Source organism: Rhyacophila brunnea, unplaced genomic scaffold (genome assembly GCF_057557595.1).
Source record: "Rhyacophila brunnea isolate RB1 unplaced genomic scaffold, BYU_Rbru_1.0 scaffold_17, whole genome shotgun sequence".
NCBI lineage: Eukaryota > Metazoa > Arthropoda > Insecta > Trichoptera > Rhyacophilidae > Rhyacophila > Rhyacophila brunnea.
Window position 1 is genome coordinate 15,353,738 of NW_028232827.1, and position 25,623 is coordinate 15,379,360.

Genomic DNA, 25,623 nt, shown 5'->3' on the forward strand with positions numbered 1-25,623 from the left:
AGAAAAAGAAAATAGAGATTGGTGTTAGTTAGCTATATATTTTTAAGAGGAAAGTTAAAAATAGTGCCGACTAAGTGAAATATCCTCACTGAAAAAATATTAATGACGCAGGCAACATGACCAAGAACATTCAAGACGTCTAGAATTTATAATTTGTAAAGTTCATTATGTGTAAATAAATAAATTTCAATAAAGACTAATGGTTGCAAGTGACATATTTTGCACGCGAGATGGGAATACCTACAATGTTTCATATCGTCTGTAGAAAGGGAAAAGGGCGTAACCCAAAGCTTATTCAATTCAAAATAGGTTTTATTGCATAATAACGATGTACACGACTAAATACACGTTGTGTTCAAAGCATGTAAACTGCGAATAGCGATTTATTATCTAAATTTAGCTACCAGTTAAAAAAAAGAAGGGTGGGGAAGAAGGACTTTGTTGGTTTTTTTTTTAATTAACTCAATAATAATTAATATCACATTGAGGATGTAAAAACCATATTAATAATTATCATGCACTTCAAGGTTGTCTATTTTGTATTTTAACTTTGACTGAAATCAATAATAACATTTTTTGTGTCTCCTGTAAAATTGTCTGGATTACGTCCTTTTTCCTTTGCACAGTCGATAATATGTTTGAATGATTCTTGAAACAGAAAACCTATCACAGACACAATCTGTTTGTGGAATGTAATACAATAATAATCTTTATTAATAAAAATATTTTACTATTCTTTGGACTGATCGGGTGACAAATGTTGAAGTTCTCAATCGAATGGGAAAGGACTGAGGAGTTCTGCATAGTATCAAAACCAGGAAACTACAGTACCTCGGCCACATTATGAGAGGACGAATGTACAGCATTCCACAATTTGTCATCCAAGGAAAGTTTGCATGGCACGCCGCTTTTCTTAGCTTAAGAAGTCGGTGATTGGTACGAGTTCATCTTCACTGAACTGCATCGCCCTGATGGCGGCCGACCTTCGCTAGAGGATGGCACGATAAGAAGAAGAATTAAAAAATATTATATGAAGCACAGCACATTATTTTAATCTTTTTGACGTGCGTTAATTATTTTAATAATATTTTTGTGGAAAAATTTGATTTCAATTAATTTCAGGTATGGTCTATATATTTAATATAAGCAATATATTAGTTTGGGCATGTTTACGTGTCCAGCACATTGTAAGGGTTAATATTCCAACCAGTGAAAAAAGCAAAAAAAAAAGTTGGAGGTCAGATAATGAGAATACATATTTTTTAATGTTCTTACAGGATGGCTTATTGTTTTTTTTTACAGCGAGATATTTATTGCCGTTTGTCTGATGTCAATTTATTTACAAATAATATTCTACATTTTATGCTGCAGTGAAATTATTTAAATATATTACTTTCGGCTTGATATATTTCATCCATGAAAATAGTTGTTCGCAAACGTCAAAAAATCTCAACATTTACATACAAAATTCAAACTTTTCCTCTTATTGGTTTGCCATCCTTGCTAATAGTATATCAGTTGGAATAATTATTTATTATCCCCTGTTGTGTCTTTGAGATGAATACAATGGAAAAAGTTCATCCCAAACACTGTATCTATCGCAGTATAGGCAATTTTTGATCTGCAGCTCACTGTTAATGTCCACGTAAGCTCTATCTTTTCCATAACTTGGCCAAGTTACATTATTGAGCAGAGCAGATTTATTTGGTGTCGGATTTCTGGAATGACAAAATTGACTTAGCTTAAAATAATCATGTAATGTGTGATAGGTATGGGAATGGTACAATTAACAAAAATATAACTAAGTCTTACATACCCGTATGTGGCAAAATCTGCCCACATTTTTGTCAATTTTGTAACCATGATGTAATCAGAATCTGTCACTGCAAATCTTGGAAAGAATATGCTGATGTAAAAGAGATAAATTAGTTCGTCATGATGGACAGCACCTAAAAGCAAAACCAAAAATAAACCACAATAATATAAGCATAGAATTCACTGCCGTGAAGTTTAGCTTAGATCTATAGTTGAATTTGAACACTACACATTTATACATCTCTAGCAATATAACATTCTTGTTTTCAAACTGAAATTACACATTTAAATTTTTAATGACCTCTTACCTAAAGTTGTGTGTTCGCTATCATTTCCCCCTGGCAGATAAAAATGACTAAAACGTCCCTTGTAGCTAAATCTGTAATAATACAGGTGATTCTTATTTTTTTTGGCAAGTAAATCGGCACATCGATGTGAAGCGTAGCCAATCACTCCATCAGCATAAAGTTTGCCCAGCGCTGTTATAGATTCATTGTTGTTTTGAATATCCTGAGACTTCAAATAATAGTCTTTCAACTTTTTACTGATTTCCTTTGATCTTGAAGTATTTCTCTCGTAGATAAATGCGATCGGTGCTATTGTCTCCCAATTTTGATTCATTAAATTTCTACTTGTTTCGTTCAAAACAACCTCTATAGAAGAAAAAGAGAAAACATATTATAATGTGACGGTACAGTTCGGTTATGAGGAATACAGCGGAAAACACACTTTGGTTAGTTTAGGTTAGGTTAGGTTAGGTTAACCTAACAAATATTTCAGTATATCGGCTATTTTCAAAATGTGTTTGCCGCTGTATTCCTCATAACCGAACTGTACCAATGTGTCTATAAAAATATATTTAATATCAATAGGGAGTCACAGCAGCCATGCAAAAAATAGTAAATTTATAAAACAAATGATGTCATACGTTTCATGACCCCCCCGTGTCCTTTAAATTGCTAGATTTTATCACAAAATATTTTATCCATGTGTCCAAGACTGTCTATAGTCAGTCTGCGGCATTGCGAATTCCGACCGTAGTGCTAGTGTTATTGTTTATACTTCAAATGCAATGCGGTTACCAGAAGATTTTCGATTGCATATTTCATTCATAATAACTAATGTGTTTTAATATAAAATATTAATTTTATCTCACAAACAGTTTACCATATTGCATTCAAACTGTAAGTAATAATCAGCACTACGATCAAAATTTACAATTTTGTACCACGGCCTGACAAGTCACATTTTTGAACACCCCCCAATAAGTTAAAAAATAAATTTGTTGATCATTGACGGTCATTTCGTAACATTTTATTTTCAGAAAAAAAGACTACCTACCTGAATATTTATTTTGTTGGTTTTGTAATGTAATTTTCTACAACCCCTTCTCCCCAATCTACATGATCACATTATATCTTAGGCCCCTTAATGCGTGACATAATATTGTATGGATGACATCTTAGTGGGTACACTGATTAAAACATGTGGAAATCAGATCATATCGAATGTTAAACATAATTTAGTAAATAGATAATAATTTCCTTAGTATTTATAGTACATATTAATATTTTAGATAATATCAATAGATAGTAATTATATTGTACCATAGCCAGAAGCAGCAAATTCAAACTCCGTTATTCCCATCATGATAGGGAAGTCGGATAAGTCTTCAGACTGCAAAAGCTTGACTGGATCATCTGTCAAAAATCTTTCTTGGCCAAAGTCTGCTTCTATCACTGGACTCCATACCAAGATTGGATCGTAATTAAATTCCTGAAAGATGTTATTTTATAAATAATACCCAGATGTCGACAGATGTTTTTTTTATGGTCATGTTGGTTCTATTTTATTGATATATTATGTAGTAAGGAATTTCAAATTTACAATATTGATACTACCAGCAATGAAGACATGGAATTTCTCAGAAGTGTAAAGCTTTGTCAAGCAAACATAGTTTTCTTCAAAGATATTGAAGAAAGCCTTCTATAGGGCTGGAGTCTAAACTATGAAAGTGAGATAAAAAATAAGCACTTAAGACTAGTAATTGTATACAACCCCTGATGAGATACAACGAACACGATGTAGAACTATCTGGATTGACTTGGAAATTAGCACCTTTCAAAGTTGCTAATTTTGTCCGATTTGATTACGTGTATCTTGAGCGTGTTTTAAATTGTTTCGTTCTGGGCCACTGCCTTTTTTCATACATTTACTACTGCTATAATATGCCGTATTATATGTGTGGATACTGTAGGCGATGCAATCTAAGTTGCCAATATTGACCCGTTATAGATAGGCACGTACCTTAGGGACTTACACACCTAAGTATGGTTCTGCATCGCGCTCTTAGTTAGCTACTTTTTGTAGTCAAATTTAGAATGCCTTTAGCGATTTTTATTATTATTGAAATTACAGAAAGCTAACAATTTTTCCAAGAAAAAAATAATTTGGGTCCATAAGATTTATAGTTCTCGATTTGAAAATGTTTTCGGATGTACTCTGTCTTTAAAAAAGTTGCGTATTAGTTATATAAAGTCAATGATGCTAAGGTATATTATATTCGTAACTTAATAAAGAAAAAAAACATTAAGGATTCATACAAAGAAGTTGTGAAAAGTGTTAGCGATTTGCTCTGCAGGAATTCTCCGAAGGCATGCCAGCATTTCTTTTGTAGGACTAGTTGGACATCCAACCAGTACGGCTTGCTTGTCGGCTAAGTTACGTTGATTGTTTCCCACCTCCCAGTTCCCACCCATTGCACCACTCATAGCAATTACTTTGTGGAATAAACCTGAGAACAAAAAACAAAATAATTTAATCCAATTGAAAAATAACATCATTGTGTCAAATTTTACATTATAAGGAATCGGTTGATAAAACATGATTGGTTAATTTGATTGAATGGAGTTATTGCCCTCCCAATTAGCATTACCAATGGCAGGTTAGCTCTGCATATTATGGAGAAGTAATAAAAGATACTCTCTATTGATTTGATAGTAATTAGGGACATAGTGCATGACAATATTGGCAGGAATTGTATATTTTTACTGCAAAAAAGTCAGAAAAAATACATAGGTAGCCAAATAAAGATCTCTTCTAATCAGCGTTGGAAATCACAAATGATACAAGAGTGAGAGCAAAAAATAAGAAGTTTGGGGCAATTCACATCTCCACTTGTTTTTCCTACATAAATTAGATTGCATCCTATGCAATCAACCTCCAACAACTAATAAAACATAATATATCTATGATCCATTTGGTAATGGATATCGTAATATATAATTAAATGATACCTTTTGTCATTGGTGATATCAAATGAAGAATGGCGCTCATAGAGCCCGAGCTGTATCCCCAAATTGTGACATTATCGGGATCCCCACCAAAGGCAGCAATGTTTTGTTTTACCCATTTCAACGCTGCAACCTGGTCCTTCAAGCCATTATTTCCAGGGGCTTCCTTATCTCCGGTACTGAGAAAACCTGAATAATATGTATACTTAGTTCAAATTCAAAGGAATGTGAAAAAATATTCAATGGATCACGCTTGACAATATTGTTTAGGTCCACATATGACATCACATTATTTTAGCTATTTTTTAACCCCCCCGCCCCCCGTCCACACATCGTCACATAACCTTTTACCACCGTACCTATATTACATTTATCCTTAAATCTCCGATCCCAATATTGTGTTATCACATATCAGACCCCCTCCCCTCTAGAGCGTGATTTAATCACTAACAATAATAATTATTGTGATATCAATTTGGAACGAAGTGATCATATGAGGTCATAATTTATTATTGTATTCAATTGAATTTCCTTGATGACTTTTATAGAAAAAATATGGCTGAAAACTAGGAGCTGTTTTGAAATAGTTCATTTAAAAAACTTTTTCCAGTATTATGCTTTGAATGCAATCAATATGTTTAAATGTTTTATTATTGAAAGAAAGCTTATAAAGTTGTTTATAAAGATTTTGTTTGAAGTTACTGACATTTTGATTTATTATTAATTACCATAAGTGAAGTATAGGCTGCCACAGAGATTATATTAACAGACTTTTCGGAGGAATTCGACATTCACCCAGTCTATTGAAACATAACTCTGGATAAAACACATTTTTTTAAATCTGTTTTATGTAATTTTCGATAAGCTCGAGATTCAAAACCTACACCCACAGTCTCAAAGAAGGGCTCTGTGGACCATACTACTCCTCCTTGGTGAGGACATAATATTACGAGGGCAATTCTATATATCTTGTAAATAAATGGCATTGTTAATCACAGTTTACTTACCTAACGATCCTAAGCGAAAATTTATTGGTACAAGGACAATATCCTGATCGAGAAAGTATTCAGGTCCTGAGAATAAACTCTGTCCTGACACTCGGTAAAACCCTCCTGCATGAAGATATACAATAACAGGTTTTTTCTTGTCGTCACCTGTTTTAGGAATATTTGTTGTGTAAACGTTTAAATGGAGGCAGTCTTCAGATAAGCCAATTTCTTTAAATTCTTGAAAACAGGCAGGGCCTTCATTTCTGGCATCAAATGTACCATTGTAACTTTTTATTAATACAGGAGCCTGGAATAGTTAACGAGTAGACAAAAGCATTGAGATAAAGAGTTTGAACTTCAACTTAGAAGGATTCACGAATTACAACATTTTATGACAATTCCAGAAAGTTTTAGTGTGGTTGAATTGGTAGCCGTACTATGCCGTGGCAGTATTGAAACATGGCAGCATAAAAAAAGAAAACGCACAGTTTTGACGTTTTGTTATAGGTACTATACTTAATTATTTCTGATTATTCATCCAAATAATATTCCAAATTTCTTTTCATGTTGCAAGGTTGTATTAAGTTAGCTGTAATAAAGAATCAAGATTTAAGAAATCATATAATATCACGTATTAATAAAATTATACAGGCTTATTAAGGGGGGACATGCTCGTCGAAGGTCAAAATTGAGTTTTTATTATATTTTCAAACCATGATCCTGGACACTCCTTAAACGTTGTAGATAATCTATTTATATAATTTTGAAGCCTTATTATCCTTTATTGTTATTTTAAACATTTGATGACTGCATAAAGTATTTTTGTTACATAAAATAGTATTCTTTTAAACCTCTCGCTCTAATGTTTTAGAATATAGTCATATTTCGGTACATAACTGTGCAGTGGTGTTAAGATTTTTTACGTTTATTAATTTTTAATCGCATTTATGAAACCATTAGTATAATTTATTACTAGATAATTTTTGTAAAATATTCACGATAAAAAATTATATTGATAATCTCTGTGATCCCAAATTTGACAAGAATTAGGCATTTTATTATTCAAAAAATCGGCAAGATTAACACATTTGAAGATAATTCTAAAGATACTTATTATAAGCTATGTTTTTGACCATTCAAGTGTGATAAACATCTTATGAATAATGATTGCTTTATAATAATTATTGACCTAAGAATAAGGTAGTGTTTTTTTGAAATACGCCATTTCTTTTGTCATTCCCCAGTAGTTAAGCTACAACATACGGCCGTAGCCATAAATTGACAAACTATAATTGAAGTAGGGAGTAAAATGATATTGACGTGCGTGTTTGAACATGTACCGTTTAAAAAAAAATAAAAAAAAATCGGTTAGGTACATGTTCAAACACGCGCGTTAACATAATTTTACTCCCTACTTTAATTAATTATAGTTTGTCAATTCATGGCTACGGCCGTATGCTGTATCTGAACCACTGGGGAATGCCAAAAGAAATGGCGTATTTCAAAAAAACACTACCTTATTCTTAGGTCAATAATTATTATAAAGCAATCATTATTCATAAGATGTTTATCACACTTGAATGGTCAAAGACATAGCTTATAATAAATATCTTTAGAATTATCTTCAAATGTGTTAATCTTGCCGATTTTTTGAATATTAAAATACCTAATTCTTGTCAAATTTGGGATCACAGAGATTATCAATATAATTTTTTATCGTGAATATTTTACAAAAATTATCTCGTAATAAATTATACTAATGGTTTCATAAATGCGTTTAAAAATTAATAAATGTGTAAAATCTTAACACCACTGCACATTTATGTACTGAAATATGACTATATTCTAAAACATTAGAGCGAGAGGTCTAAAAGAATACTATTTTATGTAATAAAAATACTTTATGCAGTCATCAAATGTTTAAAATAACAATAAAGGATAATAAGGCTTCAAAATTATATAAATAGATATTATATGGTTTGAAAACACAATAAAAACTCAATTTTGACCTACGACGAGCACGTGGGCCGTTAATGTCTTTTGTATATTATATAGCGCTTAACTAGATACAAAAAATGAAATACCTTGAATCGCAAATCACCAATTGGAGCTTGCGCGTATGGAATTCCTCGGAAAGCGTAGATTGTCTTTCCAAAATTTGTTGTCGTATTGGAGGTTCCTTGTATTTGACCTAACGCCGTTGATACGATAGGATCATTCTCAGCATTAGAGGGAATAAACAATGAAAATGATATTTGCAAAATAAACAATAATATTTTGTTCATTTTGAGAGCAAGCGTGTCACTGGAACACTCAGCTGTTTTTACTGAACGAATGTTTCTAGACTTGTGGAAGAAACCATTTTGATTCAGGTAATCACAGAAAAAGAGATAACAATTTATATTTTTAATTTATCTTTATATATCTCATAATATAAAATAAATGCCAATATAAAGATTATAAATGATGTAGATAAATCAGACAGATATAATCTATAGAGTTATCGCTATAAAATTCTCGAAAGAAAACAAATACGAGCTAATTAATGTTTCAAGTGATTTTAAAATAATATCGCTCTTCGAGTTTTGTGACACAAATGTTTTAAAATAATTTAACATACTACATACATTTAATGTACCATTTTTCTTTGTGTTGCTCATAAGAACAAATAAATGAGTATTGGAAATTATGATAACAATAAGTGAAATATTACTTGAAACATCTGTGTAACATAAAGTATGGTCTTGAGTGATATGGAAAATATACTTAATTAACTTGTACCTAAAATCACACTTGACACATGTGTGCGCTAGGTTATCGATATAATAATTTAACTAACAGGGGTGTTGAATATTTCTTAAGGGAGAACGAGAAAGGAAGAAAGAGAAGAAAGGAGAAACAAAGAGTTCATCGACTGAGATGGTAAATGTATAATTTCAAAATAAACAATACAATAATATGCAGGAATTCAGTAGGTAAACATACACATTGTCGAAGTGCATTCAATTTGAAATGTAAAATCATAATATTGTAACATAATTATAGTCAGTTAGATCCAGGGCATCCGCCAAAGAAAGGTAGGTTTTTGAGATATCAGTATTTAAAGGTGAGCTGCACTTTATTTTTAATTACTCTATCAAGTAATCAATGAGAAAACATTATAACATACATCTTGCCCAAAACATTTGATGTAATATGTAGTGTTTTTGGTAAATACTAAAATTTGAACATTGCCCACATGTCATAGGTTCACCATTCCAGCTTATATCAATTTCAATATGTAGGTATATTTATTTGTTAATTTTTACGTAAAATTGTAAATTTCAGTAGCCAGATTACGTAATTATTTTTTTATCCCTTGATACTATATAATCTTCGCTTTTTACAAAGGAAAAAGTTCATCCCAAATACTGTATCTATCACAGTATAGGCAGTTTTTGAGCTGTAGCTCACTACCAATATCCACATAAGGTCTGTCTTTTCCATAACTTGGCCAAGTTACATTATTGAGCAGGGCAGATTTCTGGAATGACGATATTGATTTACATTAAGAAACCGCGTGTGAAATAAAAATAGTCACCTAATAATAATATTATGTCTATGGGGATAAAAAACTCAATCCGTGTCGGTATATTGATCGATGATATTAAATAACTGACTGCAATTCCAAATTCCTTAATATCTATTTCCCGTAGTGTCCAATTATGGCAAACTCGGAACAGTATCATAAGTATTGTAACATAACTACTGTAATATACTCCTATACCGACTGTTTACGCTGCAAATAAAACTCGATCCTCCATCCATCGGAGCAACCACCAAATCTGTACCTCTTCATCCACAACACAACATCATGACTCCCACATGTCTTCAAAAGATGACCTTATGATTTTATTTAAATGACCAACGTTAATTCCATAGCCATAGAAGATAATAGTTCTAATATTTAATGTTTTTATTATCGATTGTATATAATAGTAATTATTCATTTGGTGCTTGTTGCGATCGATCTTGTATATCGTTGATGATTGGTAGCTATGGTTTCCTGCTCTCCTATTTTCCGCCTGTCGCCGGTGTTGTCATCTTTGCTGCCACACTAGCATACATTTGGATCCAAAGTACATATCCAAATGCATGCTGTGGTTTTCTTTGCTTATGAAATCATATAAATTAGATAAACGTACAAGATGTCAGTAAATTAATATGACTGAATTCACTTGTCATCAACCTATGATATGGAAATATATAGTACAAAAAAAAAGAACCGTATATACCCGTGTGCAGCAAAATCTGCCCACATTTTAGTCAATTTTGTAACCATGACGTAATCTGGATCCGTCACTGAAAATCTCGGGAATTTTATGCTGATGTAAAAGAGATAAATTAATTCGTCATGATGGACAGCTCCTAAAATTAAACCAAAAGAATGCCACATTATATTGTTGTCTAACCAAAAAGAAAACTTTCTATAGAGATGGAGCCTAATCATATAAAAGTGACAGCACAAAAGGAAAAACAGGACAACTAATTAAGTTAGCTACAGGTGAATTTCGCAAATTTTCTGAAAGGACATAACTCAGACATAAAATCCCCACCGACGCCTTAGAGACTGCTAGTCGATGCCTTGTCTCTTTGATCAAAACGATTGCAACCTATTGTGCCTAATCATATTGCAATTTCAGCTAATTTCAATTATAATAATAATAAATAAGAACACCATAGTGAATTTATAGAACCAAGTGTCAATAAAAAACAATCTCGACACGATTACTCATAATTATGTTCACTCTGTATAATAAATAATATGCATCCTGATAACTGTAAGAGCAATTTCACATTTTGGATTTCTGTATCCAATACACAGTGTTACCATACGTACTAAATTTACCAGTACAGTACTGTTTTTTAGGAGATTGCTCTGGTTAGTATTGAAATGCAACTGCTATAGTCTAATCTGGTATATCAACATCAAAAATTATTAAGTTATCAAAAGATCGAGTAGGTACATTACATGTCGGGTCAAATAAACGTCACAGCGATTATTGCCTCCAGGCTCGGTGGTTAAGAATGCGGCAGGTGGAGTGTAGAGGGAGGGACAGACTGGGTGAGATGCCACTAGAGTGTAATACTAGTATTTACTCTGGCGCGTGTCAGTTCACTCTCATTTTGTTACAATAAAGCGTGAAGTTTGTAATAATTATTGTTTATTTTTGGACACTCATGGCACCAAAACGACCAGAGTGACTCTTTAATGACAATCAGAATATACATTCATGATAGCAATTATAAAATGTCCAGGTTTTGAATTACAAAAAAAATGGTCACCTTACTAATACAGATATGACGGACACTGAGTTTACTAACGTGTCTTCACATAGAGCAGGGTTGGCGAACATTTTTATGTACTTGTGCTAAAATTTCCCAAATATTATTTTTCAACTGTCTGACGTGCAGAGCAGTTTTTCATGAGGAAAAAAATAGATTTTTAAAATTCTAATAAAAAGTTGATGATGTTCTAGATACCACTCACTGAATAAAAACACGTATAGTCTTGTCACTTTTTTCAATTGCGCCATGCATTTCGGTCCACCAATTTTAAAACTGTGTGCCAGAATTACTACTACTAGTTTCACCAAGTTTTTGTTTCTTATTTGGTGCAGTCATTTTTTGTGGGTAAAAATGAAATTGTTTGTTAATGTATTGATTAGTTTGGTTCTTATTATACAAATTGACATGAGAATTGCTCTGATCAGATGAGGCATTCTTTCGCTACAGTGGTCTCAAGCATCGTAAATCGATCAAAATTGGACATATACGACATCAAGTATGTATCACTTTTTATCAGAGGTTAAAATTTCCCTTTTCCACTTTCCACTGTTTCCACAAAAAGAGAAATTTATCAGAATCTGGGAACACTTCACTGATGTTTGGTGAGAGAATCTGTAAATGTAAATGTAAATGTAGAAGAAGGAAGGATGGTGAGAAAAATAAATCTACGATACCTCTCGTCATGGGTGATATCAAATGAAGAATGACGCCATGGAGCCTGCGCTGTACCCCCAAATTGTGACATTATCCGGGTCACCACCAAAGGCAGCGATGTTTTGTTTTACCCATTTCAATGCCGCCACCTGATCCTTTAAGCCATTATTTCTAGGGGCTTCTTCATCTCCAGTACTGATGAAACCTGAGTAATAAATTTGTGAGGTTCAACGGAAGGCAAAGTTATGTCTGCCTAGTAGGAACGCAAAACTGGATGATACTGAACAGTTTAGGTAAACGAAAATTGAACTTATGTTTTAAACATAACAGATTGCAGATTTTTTTTACGGTGATCAAACACACATTAAAAAAAGAGGAATATATTATATCTGAACAATTCAATAGACTGTTTTCACAAAGCGCTGAAATCATTTAAAAAGATGTTCGTCACATCGGAAATGGACGATCTTCACAAATCAACTACCACTTTACTGTCAAATAATCGATTTGTACTATTTGATGTTTACGTATTAATATACTATTGTAACTAATTATTCGCAAATGAATACAAACACTATGAAAAATAGATTTAATGATTTTAAACAATATGTTGGCTTACAATATTTAAAAACAGTATTTAAAAAAATATTAAGTTTTTTGTAAATAAATCGTCGCTATAGGATTTGTTTCCTGAATATCCATTTTTGTCGAAATCGACATTTTAATGCAGTTCAATTTCTTTTATCGAACTCTACCGAAATCATTTATAAAAACAATATATTTTTATCTAGGAACAGAGATTTTTTTTTAAAAAACCCGAATACGCCATGTTAAGTTACAATTACTCCGTGGTTTTCTCCCGAATGTCCAACTATTCGTACCTGAATATCCAAGTTAATTTCAGTCGAAATATATCTCTGGCTGAGTGTTTATTTCCCGAATATGACTTTAGCCAATCAAACCGCGCTCACACCGTGCATCTCGCTCCCACATTCACGCTGTCTAGCTCTAAAACAATCACGCCCACTTTCATATTTTTCCGCCGTCTGGAGACTTCTTTCAAATTTCGTCTTATTGATATTGTTTTTAACGTTACTATTGTTTTAATAGTGAATTCATCAAATTTGAAGAGATCATTCATAGCTGATACACCACCATTTCGCCCTGAACGTACAATAGAGTTGTGGAAGTGAGTATTTCAACCTAAATAACTGCATTTTGTTTTGATAAATGACACAAAATCCCAACGGTTATATGAATTCTACAGTATGACCCGGCAACTACTATGACGTAAAAAATAATTATTATTTCAAATTATTATTAATCAAACATTGTTTGTCTTTATTTTACTTTTAATCTACGTATTTCTATGAAAATAAAGGCGATGCTATTATTTATTTTTGAATGCGCTGATAATTAATATTTTAATTTAATATGTATGTTAGTAACTATTTATTTGGTGGATATTATATACTTAGGATATTGGTACCTACCTAATATTAGCATCCAATGGTAATTAATTTATACATGCTATTATTTTGTGTTGTTGTTCCTTACAATAGTAAATATATAATATTTATTTGGTGGTTTGTAATAAGTTTAATTGTCAATTATAGAAATATATATATATATATATATATAATAATATACAGATATATATATAAATAGATTTTTTTTTTTGGAAAACGTATTAATATAAAATTGTTAGCAAGTACGAGTAAGTACCATCATAAAATATTGGAGAAATGACCGTGACGTCGGTTAGTAATTAAAGTAGTAGATACCTTATAATATATTTTCTCAGAAGTGATTTAAAAAAAATATGTAAGTATGTTCAATTATTAGAATGGTACATTCTTAAATCTTGTGAAATATTCGTTCAATAAAAAAATAGTTAATTACTTAAAAACTATTTTATTACTTAATCCGAAAAAAAACCGAAAAAAGCGATTGCCGCGTGTTATTATTACATACGAACTTGGATAATTACGATCATTAAGTATTTAAATAGTAGAGGTAATTATTAACAATTATCGTGTAAATAAATATAACATTTGAGGCGCGTACTTTTTGACCACTCAGTAATCTGTGGGCCGTGCAGCAATACGCTACGGTCTTAAATCCCGAACGTCCATGTTTTGTCCCGAATATCCATTATTCTAAGAGAGCGCTAAAAATTTCCCGAATATCCACAGTGAGTACTTGTAAATAAAACGCATTTTCTGTGCATTTAATGACTTATACCAGTATATTATTCTTGGAATCTATTCTTAGATAATGTTGCAATCATACAGTATAGAAAGAATGATTGTTACATCTACTGATATTAAAATATACGACAATGAAATTTGTTTTTCGTCTCCTGTAAAATTGACATTTGGTCTATTCGGGAAACAAATCCTATAGCGACGAAATGGCAATATTAATTACAGTCCACTTACCTAACGATCCTAGTCGATAATTTATCGGTACAAGGACAATATCCTAATCAAGAAAATATTCAGGTCCTGAGTATAAACTTTGCCCTGACACAGTATAAAACCCTTCAGCATGGAGATATACTATTACAGGTTTTTTCTTATCGTGACGTGCTTGTTGTGTAAACATTTAGACGGAGGCAGTCTTCAGATAAACCAGTTTCTGTTTTTTTTTGAAAATAGGCAGGGCCTTCATTTCTGGCATCAAACGTACCATTGTAACTGTTTATCAGTACAGGAGCCTGCAAGATTTAACGAGGAGATAGAAACATTAAGGTAAAACAGGTAATAAAAAACGTTGTAGCAGTTTTAGTAAATTCTTGTAAAATTTACTACAAAATTAAATCTGGGTGTTTGTCCATTTTTTTCTCATTTTAAATCTGTCTTCGATGGGTTAAGGTTAGTACCATAAAAGAGTATTATAGTAAACTTAATATTGAGAATAAACCATATTAATGGTACATCAGATGTCTGTGGTTCAACTTTTTTTTAAAAATATTATTTAGTCAACACGTTGATACCAGATGAAGGTCTCACACAGGAGACTACCTCAAAGGGCGGACCGAACCATCAACTTTTCCAAAACACCACAGCCTATGTCCACTCTTCGCGGTTCTCGCAAACCTCGGCCGAGCGGAGCCCGCCTTCTCAAATCCGACTTCAAATTCGTCCGCGCTCCCGCCAAAACAGAGACGCGGTCTGTCGAAAATGGCTACACGAGATAGCTAGTCAATCCGTCGGTAAAACAGGGAGGTTCGCGACCGACAGAGCGCCATGACGCCGCGGATCGTGACAGTTGGATGTGCACGAAAAGCTCTCTCTTGCCTCGGACGCCAAGCCATAAGCATCTCCAGCCCAGCCAGAAAAAAGACCGTGTCGGCAGCACGCCAAGCTGCAAGCTCTGACTTTCTCGCCTCGGACGCCAAGCATCAAGCATCTCCAGCAAACAAAAGACCGCATCGGCAGCACGCCAAACCGCAAGCCCTGACTCTCTCTTGCCTCGGACGCCAAGTCATAAGCATCTCCAGCACAGCAAACAAAAAACCGCATCGGCAGCACGCCAAGCCGCAAGCCCTGACTCTCTTGCCTAGGACGCCAAACAGCCAGCATATCCAGCCAAAAAGACCGCGTCGGCAGCACGCCAAGCCACAAGTTCTTCAACCAGAAAAACTGCATCGCCTGCCCGCAAAACAAAAGACTTCTCGCCTCAGACGCCAAGCCAGCAAGCACAACCAAACAAAAAAAAACCACGCCGCGATCACCTCCAGCCAGCGGCACCGCGTCTTCAACCCGCCTAACGATGATATAATAAACTCCTGCCAGCATCCACAACGTGCGTTTCTCTCAATTCCACCCCGCTTCTGGCCTGCTAGTGATACGGCCTTCACCATTTTCCTCGACAGAGAAAGGCCGGTATCAACGTGCGTACATGCATATCTTTAATTTTAATAATAAATAAAATCAGATAAAGGCTGTGCTTATTATATGTGATAAGGAGCGATTAAGATTTTAGAAATGTTAGTTGGTTGTTGTCTGGCAGATTAATTGTGAGATAAAGTCTGATTCACATTGATATCAGTTTTAGGAATTTACATATTTTACTTAACAATAATTAGTAAGGTAAATGTACCAGTAGTTGACCTTTTTTCAATAAAATGCCCAAAATAAGAAACGTAGACACGGGATTGCTCTAAATTGTAAAGTTGAGACAAGTGAAGCCATCTGTGGTCGGATTGAGGAACTAACACATCACCATATGTCATAGGAGCGTCATAGCAGCTATTTGAAAACAACACATCACGCCACAAGCATTTTATTTTTAATTTCTTAAATAAATTGTTAAGGATATCAGTGGATGTAAGCATATGGCAATTTAATGTTTTTGACTTCATAATATCAAGTTAATGCATTACGGGCAGTCATAATATTGAAGTATCGATATCATTTGTAATTTTTAAGTTATATTTACAAGGAAGCAAGTTTTTGGGGGGGTCAACTACTCAAACTTTTTTTAATACTTTTTCAGATAAATGTGTGTGTATTAGCTTTCCGAAATCAAGATCTCCAATTATTTTCAACTACAATATGTCAAATAGATTACTGAACCGTCAATCAGAAATTAAAGACCTTGGCATATTGTTTGACTCACGTTTATCATTTCGCTCGCACATCACTTCTACGGCATTGCGTGCGAGCAAGCTTCTAGGATTCGTCATGAGACAAGCCAAGTCATTCAAGAATCCAACTGTTTTACGTACACTCTATGTGTCGTTAGTACGGAGTATTCTTGAGTATGGCTCCATCATCTGGAGTCCTTATGAAGTTTCCTATAAGCTTGTTTTAGAGCGTGTTCAGAAAAAATTTCTTCGTCATCTCTATTTTAAAGTTTATAATTATTTTCCTTTTGACACCTTCTCAAACGAGTATTTTCCGACTAACTTTCTTCAAGGCATGCTCGCCTTTCATTCTCTTGAAGCTCGTAGGTCACTTCTGCTCTTAAAGCATTTTTCCCTGCTCTCACGTGGTATCATTTTCAATCCCAATATTCTAGAAAATTTAAATTTTTACACACCCGTCAATTACATGCGTGGTCGCAGCCATGACCTATTTTGGGTGAAAGCTGTTTCCTCATGTCAGGCTCACCAGGCACCAATAGCGAGGGCTGTGCGGTTGGTCAATGCACTCCCTAGAGATGTAGATATTTTTGGCGATCCATTATATATTCTGTTTTTTAAATTCTATTTTATTGTTTAATTTGTACTTTTTGAATCATTGTTGTTTTCTTAAATTTTATTTCTTTTGTATAAAACTATTTTTGCTTTCTGATTTTCCTAACTGATTACTTGTAATTTTTATTCTAAATGTCATGTTGTGAACGTCCTGAATTAATAATTTGTTATGTACTCAACGTGTCTTTTTCAAATAAATAAATAAAATTATTTCACTTAGTTTTGAACCATTTTTACATTCATAAGTATGGAACGATGATTATTTATTAATTAGAAGTGTCTAGGGTGGTTCTGTCCAGTAGATGACCTAGGCGTCAACTTTATTTTTTCAGCAACGGGTTTGTGTATTTTTTCTTCGGAAAACAAAAATTTCTTGAATTATAGCCCTGAATATATAGCAACTGAATGAAGCAGGCCAACAATAGCCGATAACTTACGAGAAATAGCGACGCGATAAAAAAATGTAGGGCATCACGGAGGATTTACTTTGGTCATTATAACGTACCCATATAATTAATAATGTTAACGTTAGTTTTGCCGCAAATTGTTTATCAGCCTACCTCACCATACTTTTTTATATAACCTGCCTGCTTCACCATACTTTCATATAACCTGCCGCCCCTAGGGGAGCAGGGTCTTAGCCAAAAAAGGAATCGAGACAGTGTACCAGCAGGTAAATGCCGACGATAAAGAATACATAACCGTCATAGTAACAGGGAGTGTCGGTGGGGCTGTCACACCAACGACAGTCCTCTACAAGTAAAAAAGAATTCCTCAAGAAATTTCCGAAAATGTGGACTTTGTCCATGGAGCCCTTAAGCTGTAACAGTACCAGGAGAATCGTAAAGTGTGCCTTCAATGGTTACATCAGAGGAACCCAAGCAATATTTAGAGACAGTTCCTGAGTAAAAACATTGATGAGGAAAATCTTGAATCATTCCGCAAAAACAACGAACCTGATCAAGATGATAAGTCACTGTTCGCACTGTGACGAAAAGTAAAAAATGAGTTGGAAAATATCACCCACCTGACTCGGTCAGACTCATCGATGAGGCATTGTAAGAAGAGGAATCCGATGATATGATGTCTTTGGCCGCCTGGAATACTATGAGTTATTATATGTTTCATCTCCAATCGCTAGGGCACCTGTGGCTGGTCTAACAACTTGTGATGGTGATTCGTCTCCAATCGCCAGTGCACCTATGGCTGGTATAAGGATTTGTAATGATACTTCGTCTCCAATCGCCAATGAACCTGTGGCTGGTCCATCAAATATTCGTAGTCCATTCAAGAGACATTTTTTCTTCCCCGCTGGAGGGGAAGAAAAATTTAAGAAGAAAGCAAAAAAGGGAAAAAACCCCCACCAGTGTTTCCGGTAAACCTTGCCAGGAGTATTTCCTAAACGAAAAGAGGAAGAAAGAAGAAATGGAACGGTTGAAAAAAGAACGAGCTGCAGAGAGGTAAAAAAAGAAAGAACTAAATGAGGAAGCAAAGGAAGAAAAAAAATGGAGGAATTGAAAGCAGTCAAGAAGAAAATGCGTTTTTCTTCTGAGGCTTCTAATTCAAGTGTTGACATTTCAGACTCAGCGGAGAGTGAATGGCATAAGTCTAGTGATGAAAGCTTTAAGCCTAAAACTCGATGGCTGCCCGTTATGAAAGTCATTAATGAACATTATATTATAATACTTCCCGGGGAAAATCGTCCATATTTCTAAAGTAAAAGCTACTATTTCATCGATGCAAAAGTGCGGGAGACTATGGAAATGGCCAGAGCGACCCGATGTACTTAGCTATGAATGGAAGGCGGTAGTATCCCACATAAATGACCCCACACAAGTAAGCCAAACTCGTAATGTTTATTTAGTTCCGGAATTGGACTTTATTTGGAATATCTAAGGATGTTTATGTTAAGTTTTATTTTGGTAAGTACTGAGCCTATGCGTTACTATGTAGTATGTATGTACTTAGTTGCTAAAATAAATATATTTTTGTATTTTTAGTTTGAAGTAACTAATTTTGCACCTTTTGTTACCCGAACAAAGCTGATGATTGGCTGTCAAACAAAATCCTCTCCTATGTAACTTGTTACTGAACCGCCCATTGCTACCAAGTTGATTCAAGTAGCTATGGGCTAGAGTGGTCTGACAGGAAGCCCTGAGGCAACTCTGATGACAAATTTGCCATAAAGTCTTCTGATTAGACATGGTCATCTACTGAAAAATATAGTGGTCAACTACTGGAACCCCTGATTAGACATGGTCAACTACTGAAACATATAGTGGTCAACTACTGGAACTTTCAATTTTTTGGATGGTCAACTACTGGAACAAAAACATGGTCTTGAAAAATTGAACACAATTTTTTTGTAACAGACCCTTTCTTAATTTTTGTCTTGTCATATTAATTAAGACATTTGATCCATTATGACTAGACTTGCTTTGCCAACATTCGGTGTTATGCTAAACGTTAAACGTTATTTTTGTTGAATTTTTTTCTTAAGTGGTCAACTACTGGTACGTTTACCTTACTTCTTCTAAAGATTATATCTTCTTATTAATATTGCATAAATATTTTTAGAATATCGCAGAACTATCACTCTGCAATTAACACCATACACCAGGCATGTCCAATACGTCGATCGCGGGGTATTTTGGGTCGATCACACCATAGGTCATGAGTCAATTGAGTCGGAAAAAATATAAGTCACGCTATAGACTCTTTGCAAAGTAGGATAATAGTTCGACGAGTGTAATGAATATCCAAATGAAGACCAAAACTTATTACTGGGAAATTGTGTTCTTATAGACCAGTCGCGACCCGAGAACTACAAGGTTCTAAGTGTCGATTTTTGGCCAAACTAAAGTAATAATGAGGCAGTCTTCCAAGTCACATTATCTACATACTATATCAATATGAGGTCGATATTTCTTATATTTTTTCATTAAACCCCAATACTACCGAGTTCTATGTGCACTTTACAAAATATCTGTGGTACTACAGAGTTCTATCATAATCTAAAAAGATCCGTCGTTCTTCAAAGTTCTATGTGCTTTGACATTTCGTAGTTGTGAATATATTTAAAGTTGTTAGAATGGTTTAAATTGCAATATGAAGAGTAAAATCTTGTTGTTTTGTATTTTAAATTTATTATTAAGACTTCATGCAGTGTATTTAACAATAAACCACGAGTATTTACATAAACTACTATAGCTTCGAGATACATAACCTCAAACCTCATACCTCTTTCGTGATATTTGATATCAACGGTAAATTGTAAACTCACTAATAGATGAATTATAATATTATGAAACGTAAGTAAGATTTAATTATATTATCGTTATTTTTTTAAATTTTGTTACAAACGACGTTACAGTTAAATATTCACAAACCGTTAATTTCAATACCTACATAATTGATTATTTTATTAATGTGAATGTCGAACGAACATTGTACACTTTATTCTTTAACCTTTTGTTAATAATAATGTCTAAATATTGAGAGTATTTTAAGGCTATTTCATTCATTGATTTAATGTTTTAGGTTTAAAAGTCTTCCTGGAAGTGATATAAATGTGTGAGATGTGTTAAATGTCAGTACCTAGATGAGGTGAAGAATTGGTTATGTTGTATTCTAAAATCCCAATTCCTGAGAATTCCCACACTATAAAGATTTAGTATATTAATTATACAATATCATCATGATGTTATTATGGATCTGAAAGATATACCTCTCAGGCTTGAAGTTTATTCTAAAACTGAGGCGAATAATTTAATAGAAGAATTTTTACACAACATTCCCTCAGCCATTAGTAACAAAAATCTTGTAAGTATACACAATTACAATAAATGTATCTGATGTAGATGAAGACAACAAGCTAGTTGAAATTGAACAATAAACACTGGGCTTGTTGCATCAACAATAGTTTTGTATTTTTATTAAATTATATTTTCAATATAATTCGCCGAGCTCTTGTCATCAAAGTCGAAATCAGACCCATTTTTTGAGCAGGGTGGTGGTGAGAAGAAGCATGTAAATAACGATTGGTATGAGTTGGTTTCCGATAGACTCTGTGTCCTAGAGAACCATCCAATTTTCCGATAACTTCCACGTCAAGAAATGGTAGAGCTCCGTTTTGTTCAATCTCCATCGTGAATTTAATCATCGAATGTAGATTGTTTAAATGGGCCAAAAACTCATTTAGAGCTCCTATACCATGAGGCCATATTAAGAAGGTGTCATCGACATACCGTAACCAGCACGAAGTTTTTGAAATCCACAGAAACCCTGATAATATTAATAGGGATGATGGATTACGGTTAAAAACGTCATGGCTTCCGGCACTATCAGCAAAATCTAATATTCGAGCCGGTATCCCCGGTCGTAATGATTGACAGATTACTCTGAGCAACGTTTGCTCTTAGATAATCGGATTCTTTTTGACATTCTAAGAGCAACGTTTACATTCACATACCTACACTACATTTCATCATAAAACATATCTCTTGGTAATGGCCTCTGCAACGAGCCCGAAACGTCGAGTAAAGAAGGAAGAAGGAGACACGGTGAAAACCCAAGAATATACTACACTAATATATAATTCATTTTGAATGAGTCACCTTGTTACTTGAACACTCCTACTAAATGAGTTTATCTGTCTACTAGTCTCTGTTTATAAAAGAAAAAAACATTCCGATACAGGGTAATCATAGAAAAATAGATAAGTAAACACATATATTTTGAATTTATTTTCATATATCTTATATAAAATAAAATATAGATATGAGCGATCTAGAAACACTAACGGCAGATTCCATTTTTGAAAAACATTGGCAAATCAATAAAAAAATATCTTATTTCTCTTTTTTATATATACCTAACTTCTAAAAAAGTGTTATCAAATGATATATCGTCACCGTTCAGGCAAAAGTCACCAACCCTAAAAACATAGTTTTGAGATATCGCAATTTGAATGTTTGAAAATGCAGGAAAAATCAGATTTAAATGTTTTTAAGGTTTTATCTACATTACATTATTTTTTCATGTGTTCTTAATAATTTCTTTAAGGTACTTTTACATTTTGATGCTAATTAAAACATCTAGAAGGTTTTGAAGAAGGTAAGGTGGCTCAATTATGGTTTGGTGACTTTTGCTTGTTAATAATCTGACCAAAGCAATCTTATTATACCAAGCTAAGGTAAACTATTCTTGTTTGGTTATTTTTGCGTATTTCAGACAAGTGTTAGAAGTTTTCAAATGACAAATCAGTAAAACTCACCATCCATAGTATAGTGACTTTTGCTTGTATATTTATAACGAAGGATTTATTTTTTTAGAGTCAATAATGTCTATTCACCTATAATGACTTTTGCTTGTTAAGATTTTATCGAAAGTCATTTAGTGGAAAACAAATAATTCGGATTTAAGCAACATTTTACTAACTAATGTACCGTGGTGACTTTTGCATCTTAAAGAACATAATTTTACGGTTCGTGTGACATACTCAACTCAAAACTGCCATTTTCAGGGTTGGTGACTTTTGCCTGAACGGTGACGATATTATATTATTAGCATACAAACATATTTAATTTTTTTTTCAGACATTTCGGTTCTTATCTGTTTAGTGGAAGCCAGCGACAAAAATTTTTTGAAAATAGCCGATATACTGGATTATTTGTTAGGTTATCATTCTTGAATTCATCAATTTTGCCAAAATCTGCAATGAAAATTGCCGCTGTTCCCGCCGTTCATTAAATCTCTTGTAATCTATTGTCGTGCGTGTATTCAATTTAGGTGGACATCGTTGTTCTTAAATTAGGGTACGGGTTGATCACAAAAGGCGATTGCGCTTCAGATATCCTTCTAGTTAATTTAGTCATAATTAGATAGGACACCTGTGGTTCAATTGGTAAACATATTGGAGCGAATACAATAGATGTGGGTGATTTTTGTGATTTATGAAAAAATAGTTTATAGTAGGTATACCTATTATATTATTGGAAAATGCAATTGAATTTAAATATATTGTAAATATATCTCGCTATTTACGATGGCGGAGCGCCTTAAGCGTCAGTCTATAACGATGTGGGTCCCAGGTACAAATGCTGGGTCTGGCAAATACACATATTTTTCAATTAGTGTTTGGAGTCAGAGTATGGACCTAATAGATTGAGCAAGTACCTAACATACATTTCTCATGAAAACAAAAATATATTAATATAGACCTCCACTCCGTGTAGGCGACCCATATGATCGTATTAGGATCGAACATGCTCAAAAAAAAAAAAAGATTTACCAATATCGGGATTTTGGAAATTTTCTAGAGACAGTTAAATGATAGATTTATGAAGTTTTTTGTTTGTCCTGTAAAATTTTATTGGCTGTTTTATAGCCAGTATCATCTTATTTTGTATATTACTTACTCTATGTCTCAAATGTACCTCTTCCAATATAATGTATATACATCAGTGGCGAAGGGTGGAGGTAGGCTGTTAAGATTCGCTATAAATAGTGCACACTAAACTTTTTTAGTCATATGTATTTGTTTTTATTGAACTAAGACTACAATTTACAGATGGTGTTAGTTAGTTTTTAAAAATCAACTAAACCCTGCCTAAACGAAACCATAATAGTTTTAGTCTAATTTGGGCAATACGACAAAATTGTGCACACTTTTTCATTCATAGTTATTTGTTTTTGTTGGATTAAAAATACATATTGCACATATTCTTGGTTATTTTTTTTAATTCATTAAGCCCTGCCTAAACCAAACTATAATATATATAAAATATTATTCTATTTATAAAATATTCAAAGTTATGTATGATTTAATTGCATAATTTTAGATATTTTATAGATATACATGTATTTTTTGACTATTATCTATTATGGCTTGGTTTCTCAGGGTTTAATTGAATTTTAAAAACTAACCAACATTATCTGTAAATTGTAGTCTTATTTCAACGAAAACAAATATCTATGTCTGAAAAAGTTTAATGTGCACTGTTTATGGCGGATCTTAACAGCCTACCTCCACCCTTCGCCACTGATATACATAGTTTATTTAGTGTGTCATATTTTCAATAAATTTGAATATGTAGGTATGTAATTCTTTCTGAATATACTGTAGAGCAGGGGGGGGCAAACTTTTTGGATGGAGGGCCAAATTCAAGAATTCAAAATGAGCGGCGGGCCGCAAGTAAAATACCATTTTTAGATATACACTATTTATTATCACGAAAAATAAACATTACAAAAAAATTAATGAGAAGAATGAAACTGTTGTACATTTTTTAACATTTTTTTTAAATTCAGGTGTTAATTTTGTAGTTGATATTCTCAAAACTGCTTGTAAATGGGCATCGGAGATATTTGATCGTAAAGAATTTTTATTGAGGTTCATGATCGAAAATGTTTGTTCACATTATATAGGTTGATCCAACAATAATGAGCATTTTTCTTGCATAATCTTTAAGTTGGTTGAATTTGTCTTAATTAAGGGCACTGTAAAATTTGGAGATTTCCTCACGATAATGCAATTCTCATAAATCAGTGTCACACTGCAGATCAATAATCTCAAGTTGTAGCTCTGTCGGTACACTATCAATATCTATTGAAAATGGATCGCGTACTATTGCTAAACTTGTCTCAATTTTTCGGAAGTCACCAAATCTTTGTGAAACATCGTCATTCAGAGCTTTAATAATTTTACCATATTCTTCAAATTTATATTCTGGTATATTCAGCAACTTCAAAGTTGGAAAGTGGTCCACGTTGTTATTCGATATTTGTCGAAGGAATAACTTGAGTTTTAATTGAAATCCATTCAAACTTTTTACCATATCATGGGTATATATTTTTTTTACTTGCAACGCGGAGTTAAAAGTATTTAAATGTGTCACGATGTTCAACGTAGAAAGTAGTGGTTACATAGTGTGAGACGAGACGCAAGGAAGACGTACTGAGATAATTTACATTTACGAAACAACAAATTCTTCAATTTTTAATCTATTGTCAATATTTTTTAAAAAATTATAAAAAAGTTATTCGTAATCAGAAGTACAATTAATGATGGCGGGCCGCAAAAAAATACCCGGCGGTCCACAGGCCGCAGTTTGCCCCCCCCTGCTGTAGAGTGATTAAAGAAAACTTTTATCATAGTAATCCATTGACCTTAAACACATACAGACACAATGTCTACAATATGCGGAATAAATAAAAGGGGAATTACCTTATACTTTGGCAATACAAAATAATACACCATTTCTCAGAATATTGACTGTTATATGTACATAAAAAACATAAATATTCTGTTCATTATTTGAGACAGACAGGCAGTGGC

General features: G+C 33.4%; 1 protein-coding gene and 1 long non-coding RNA gene across 2 annotated transcripts in view; both read right to left on the reverse strand.

Moving 5' to 3' along the window:
- LOC147073755 (uncharacterized) overlaps nucleotides 1-25,623 on the reverse strand; it is a 75,495-nt gene that overhangs the window by 17,707 nt on the left and 32,165 nt on the right. The window contains 6 exon segments of the mRNA XM_085944676.1: nucleotides 2,124-2,468; nucleotides 3,423-3,591; nucleotides 4,419-4,609; nucleotides 5,112-5,297; nucleotides 6,116-6,404; nucleotides 8,182-8,320. Coding sequence (XP_085800802.1) covers nucleotides 2,124-2,468; nucleotides 3,423-3,591; nucleotides 4,419-4,609; nucleotides 5,112-5,297; nucleotides 6,116-6,404; nucleotides 8,182-8,320 — 1,319 coding nt within the window.
- LOC147073756 (uncharacterized) lies at nucleotides 9,005-20,471 on the reverse strand. The gene is made up of 5 exons (XR_015070392.1): nucleotides 19,809-20,471; nucleotides 14,521-14,798; nucleotides 12,100-12,284; nucleotides 10,372-10,504; nucleotides 9,005-9,620 (listed from the first exon to the last, which is right to left on the reverse strand). It is a non-coding gene; the product is annotated as an uncharacterized LOC147073756 (long non-coding RNA).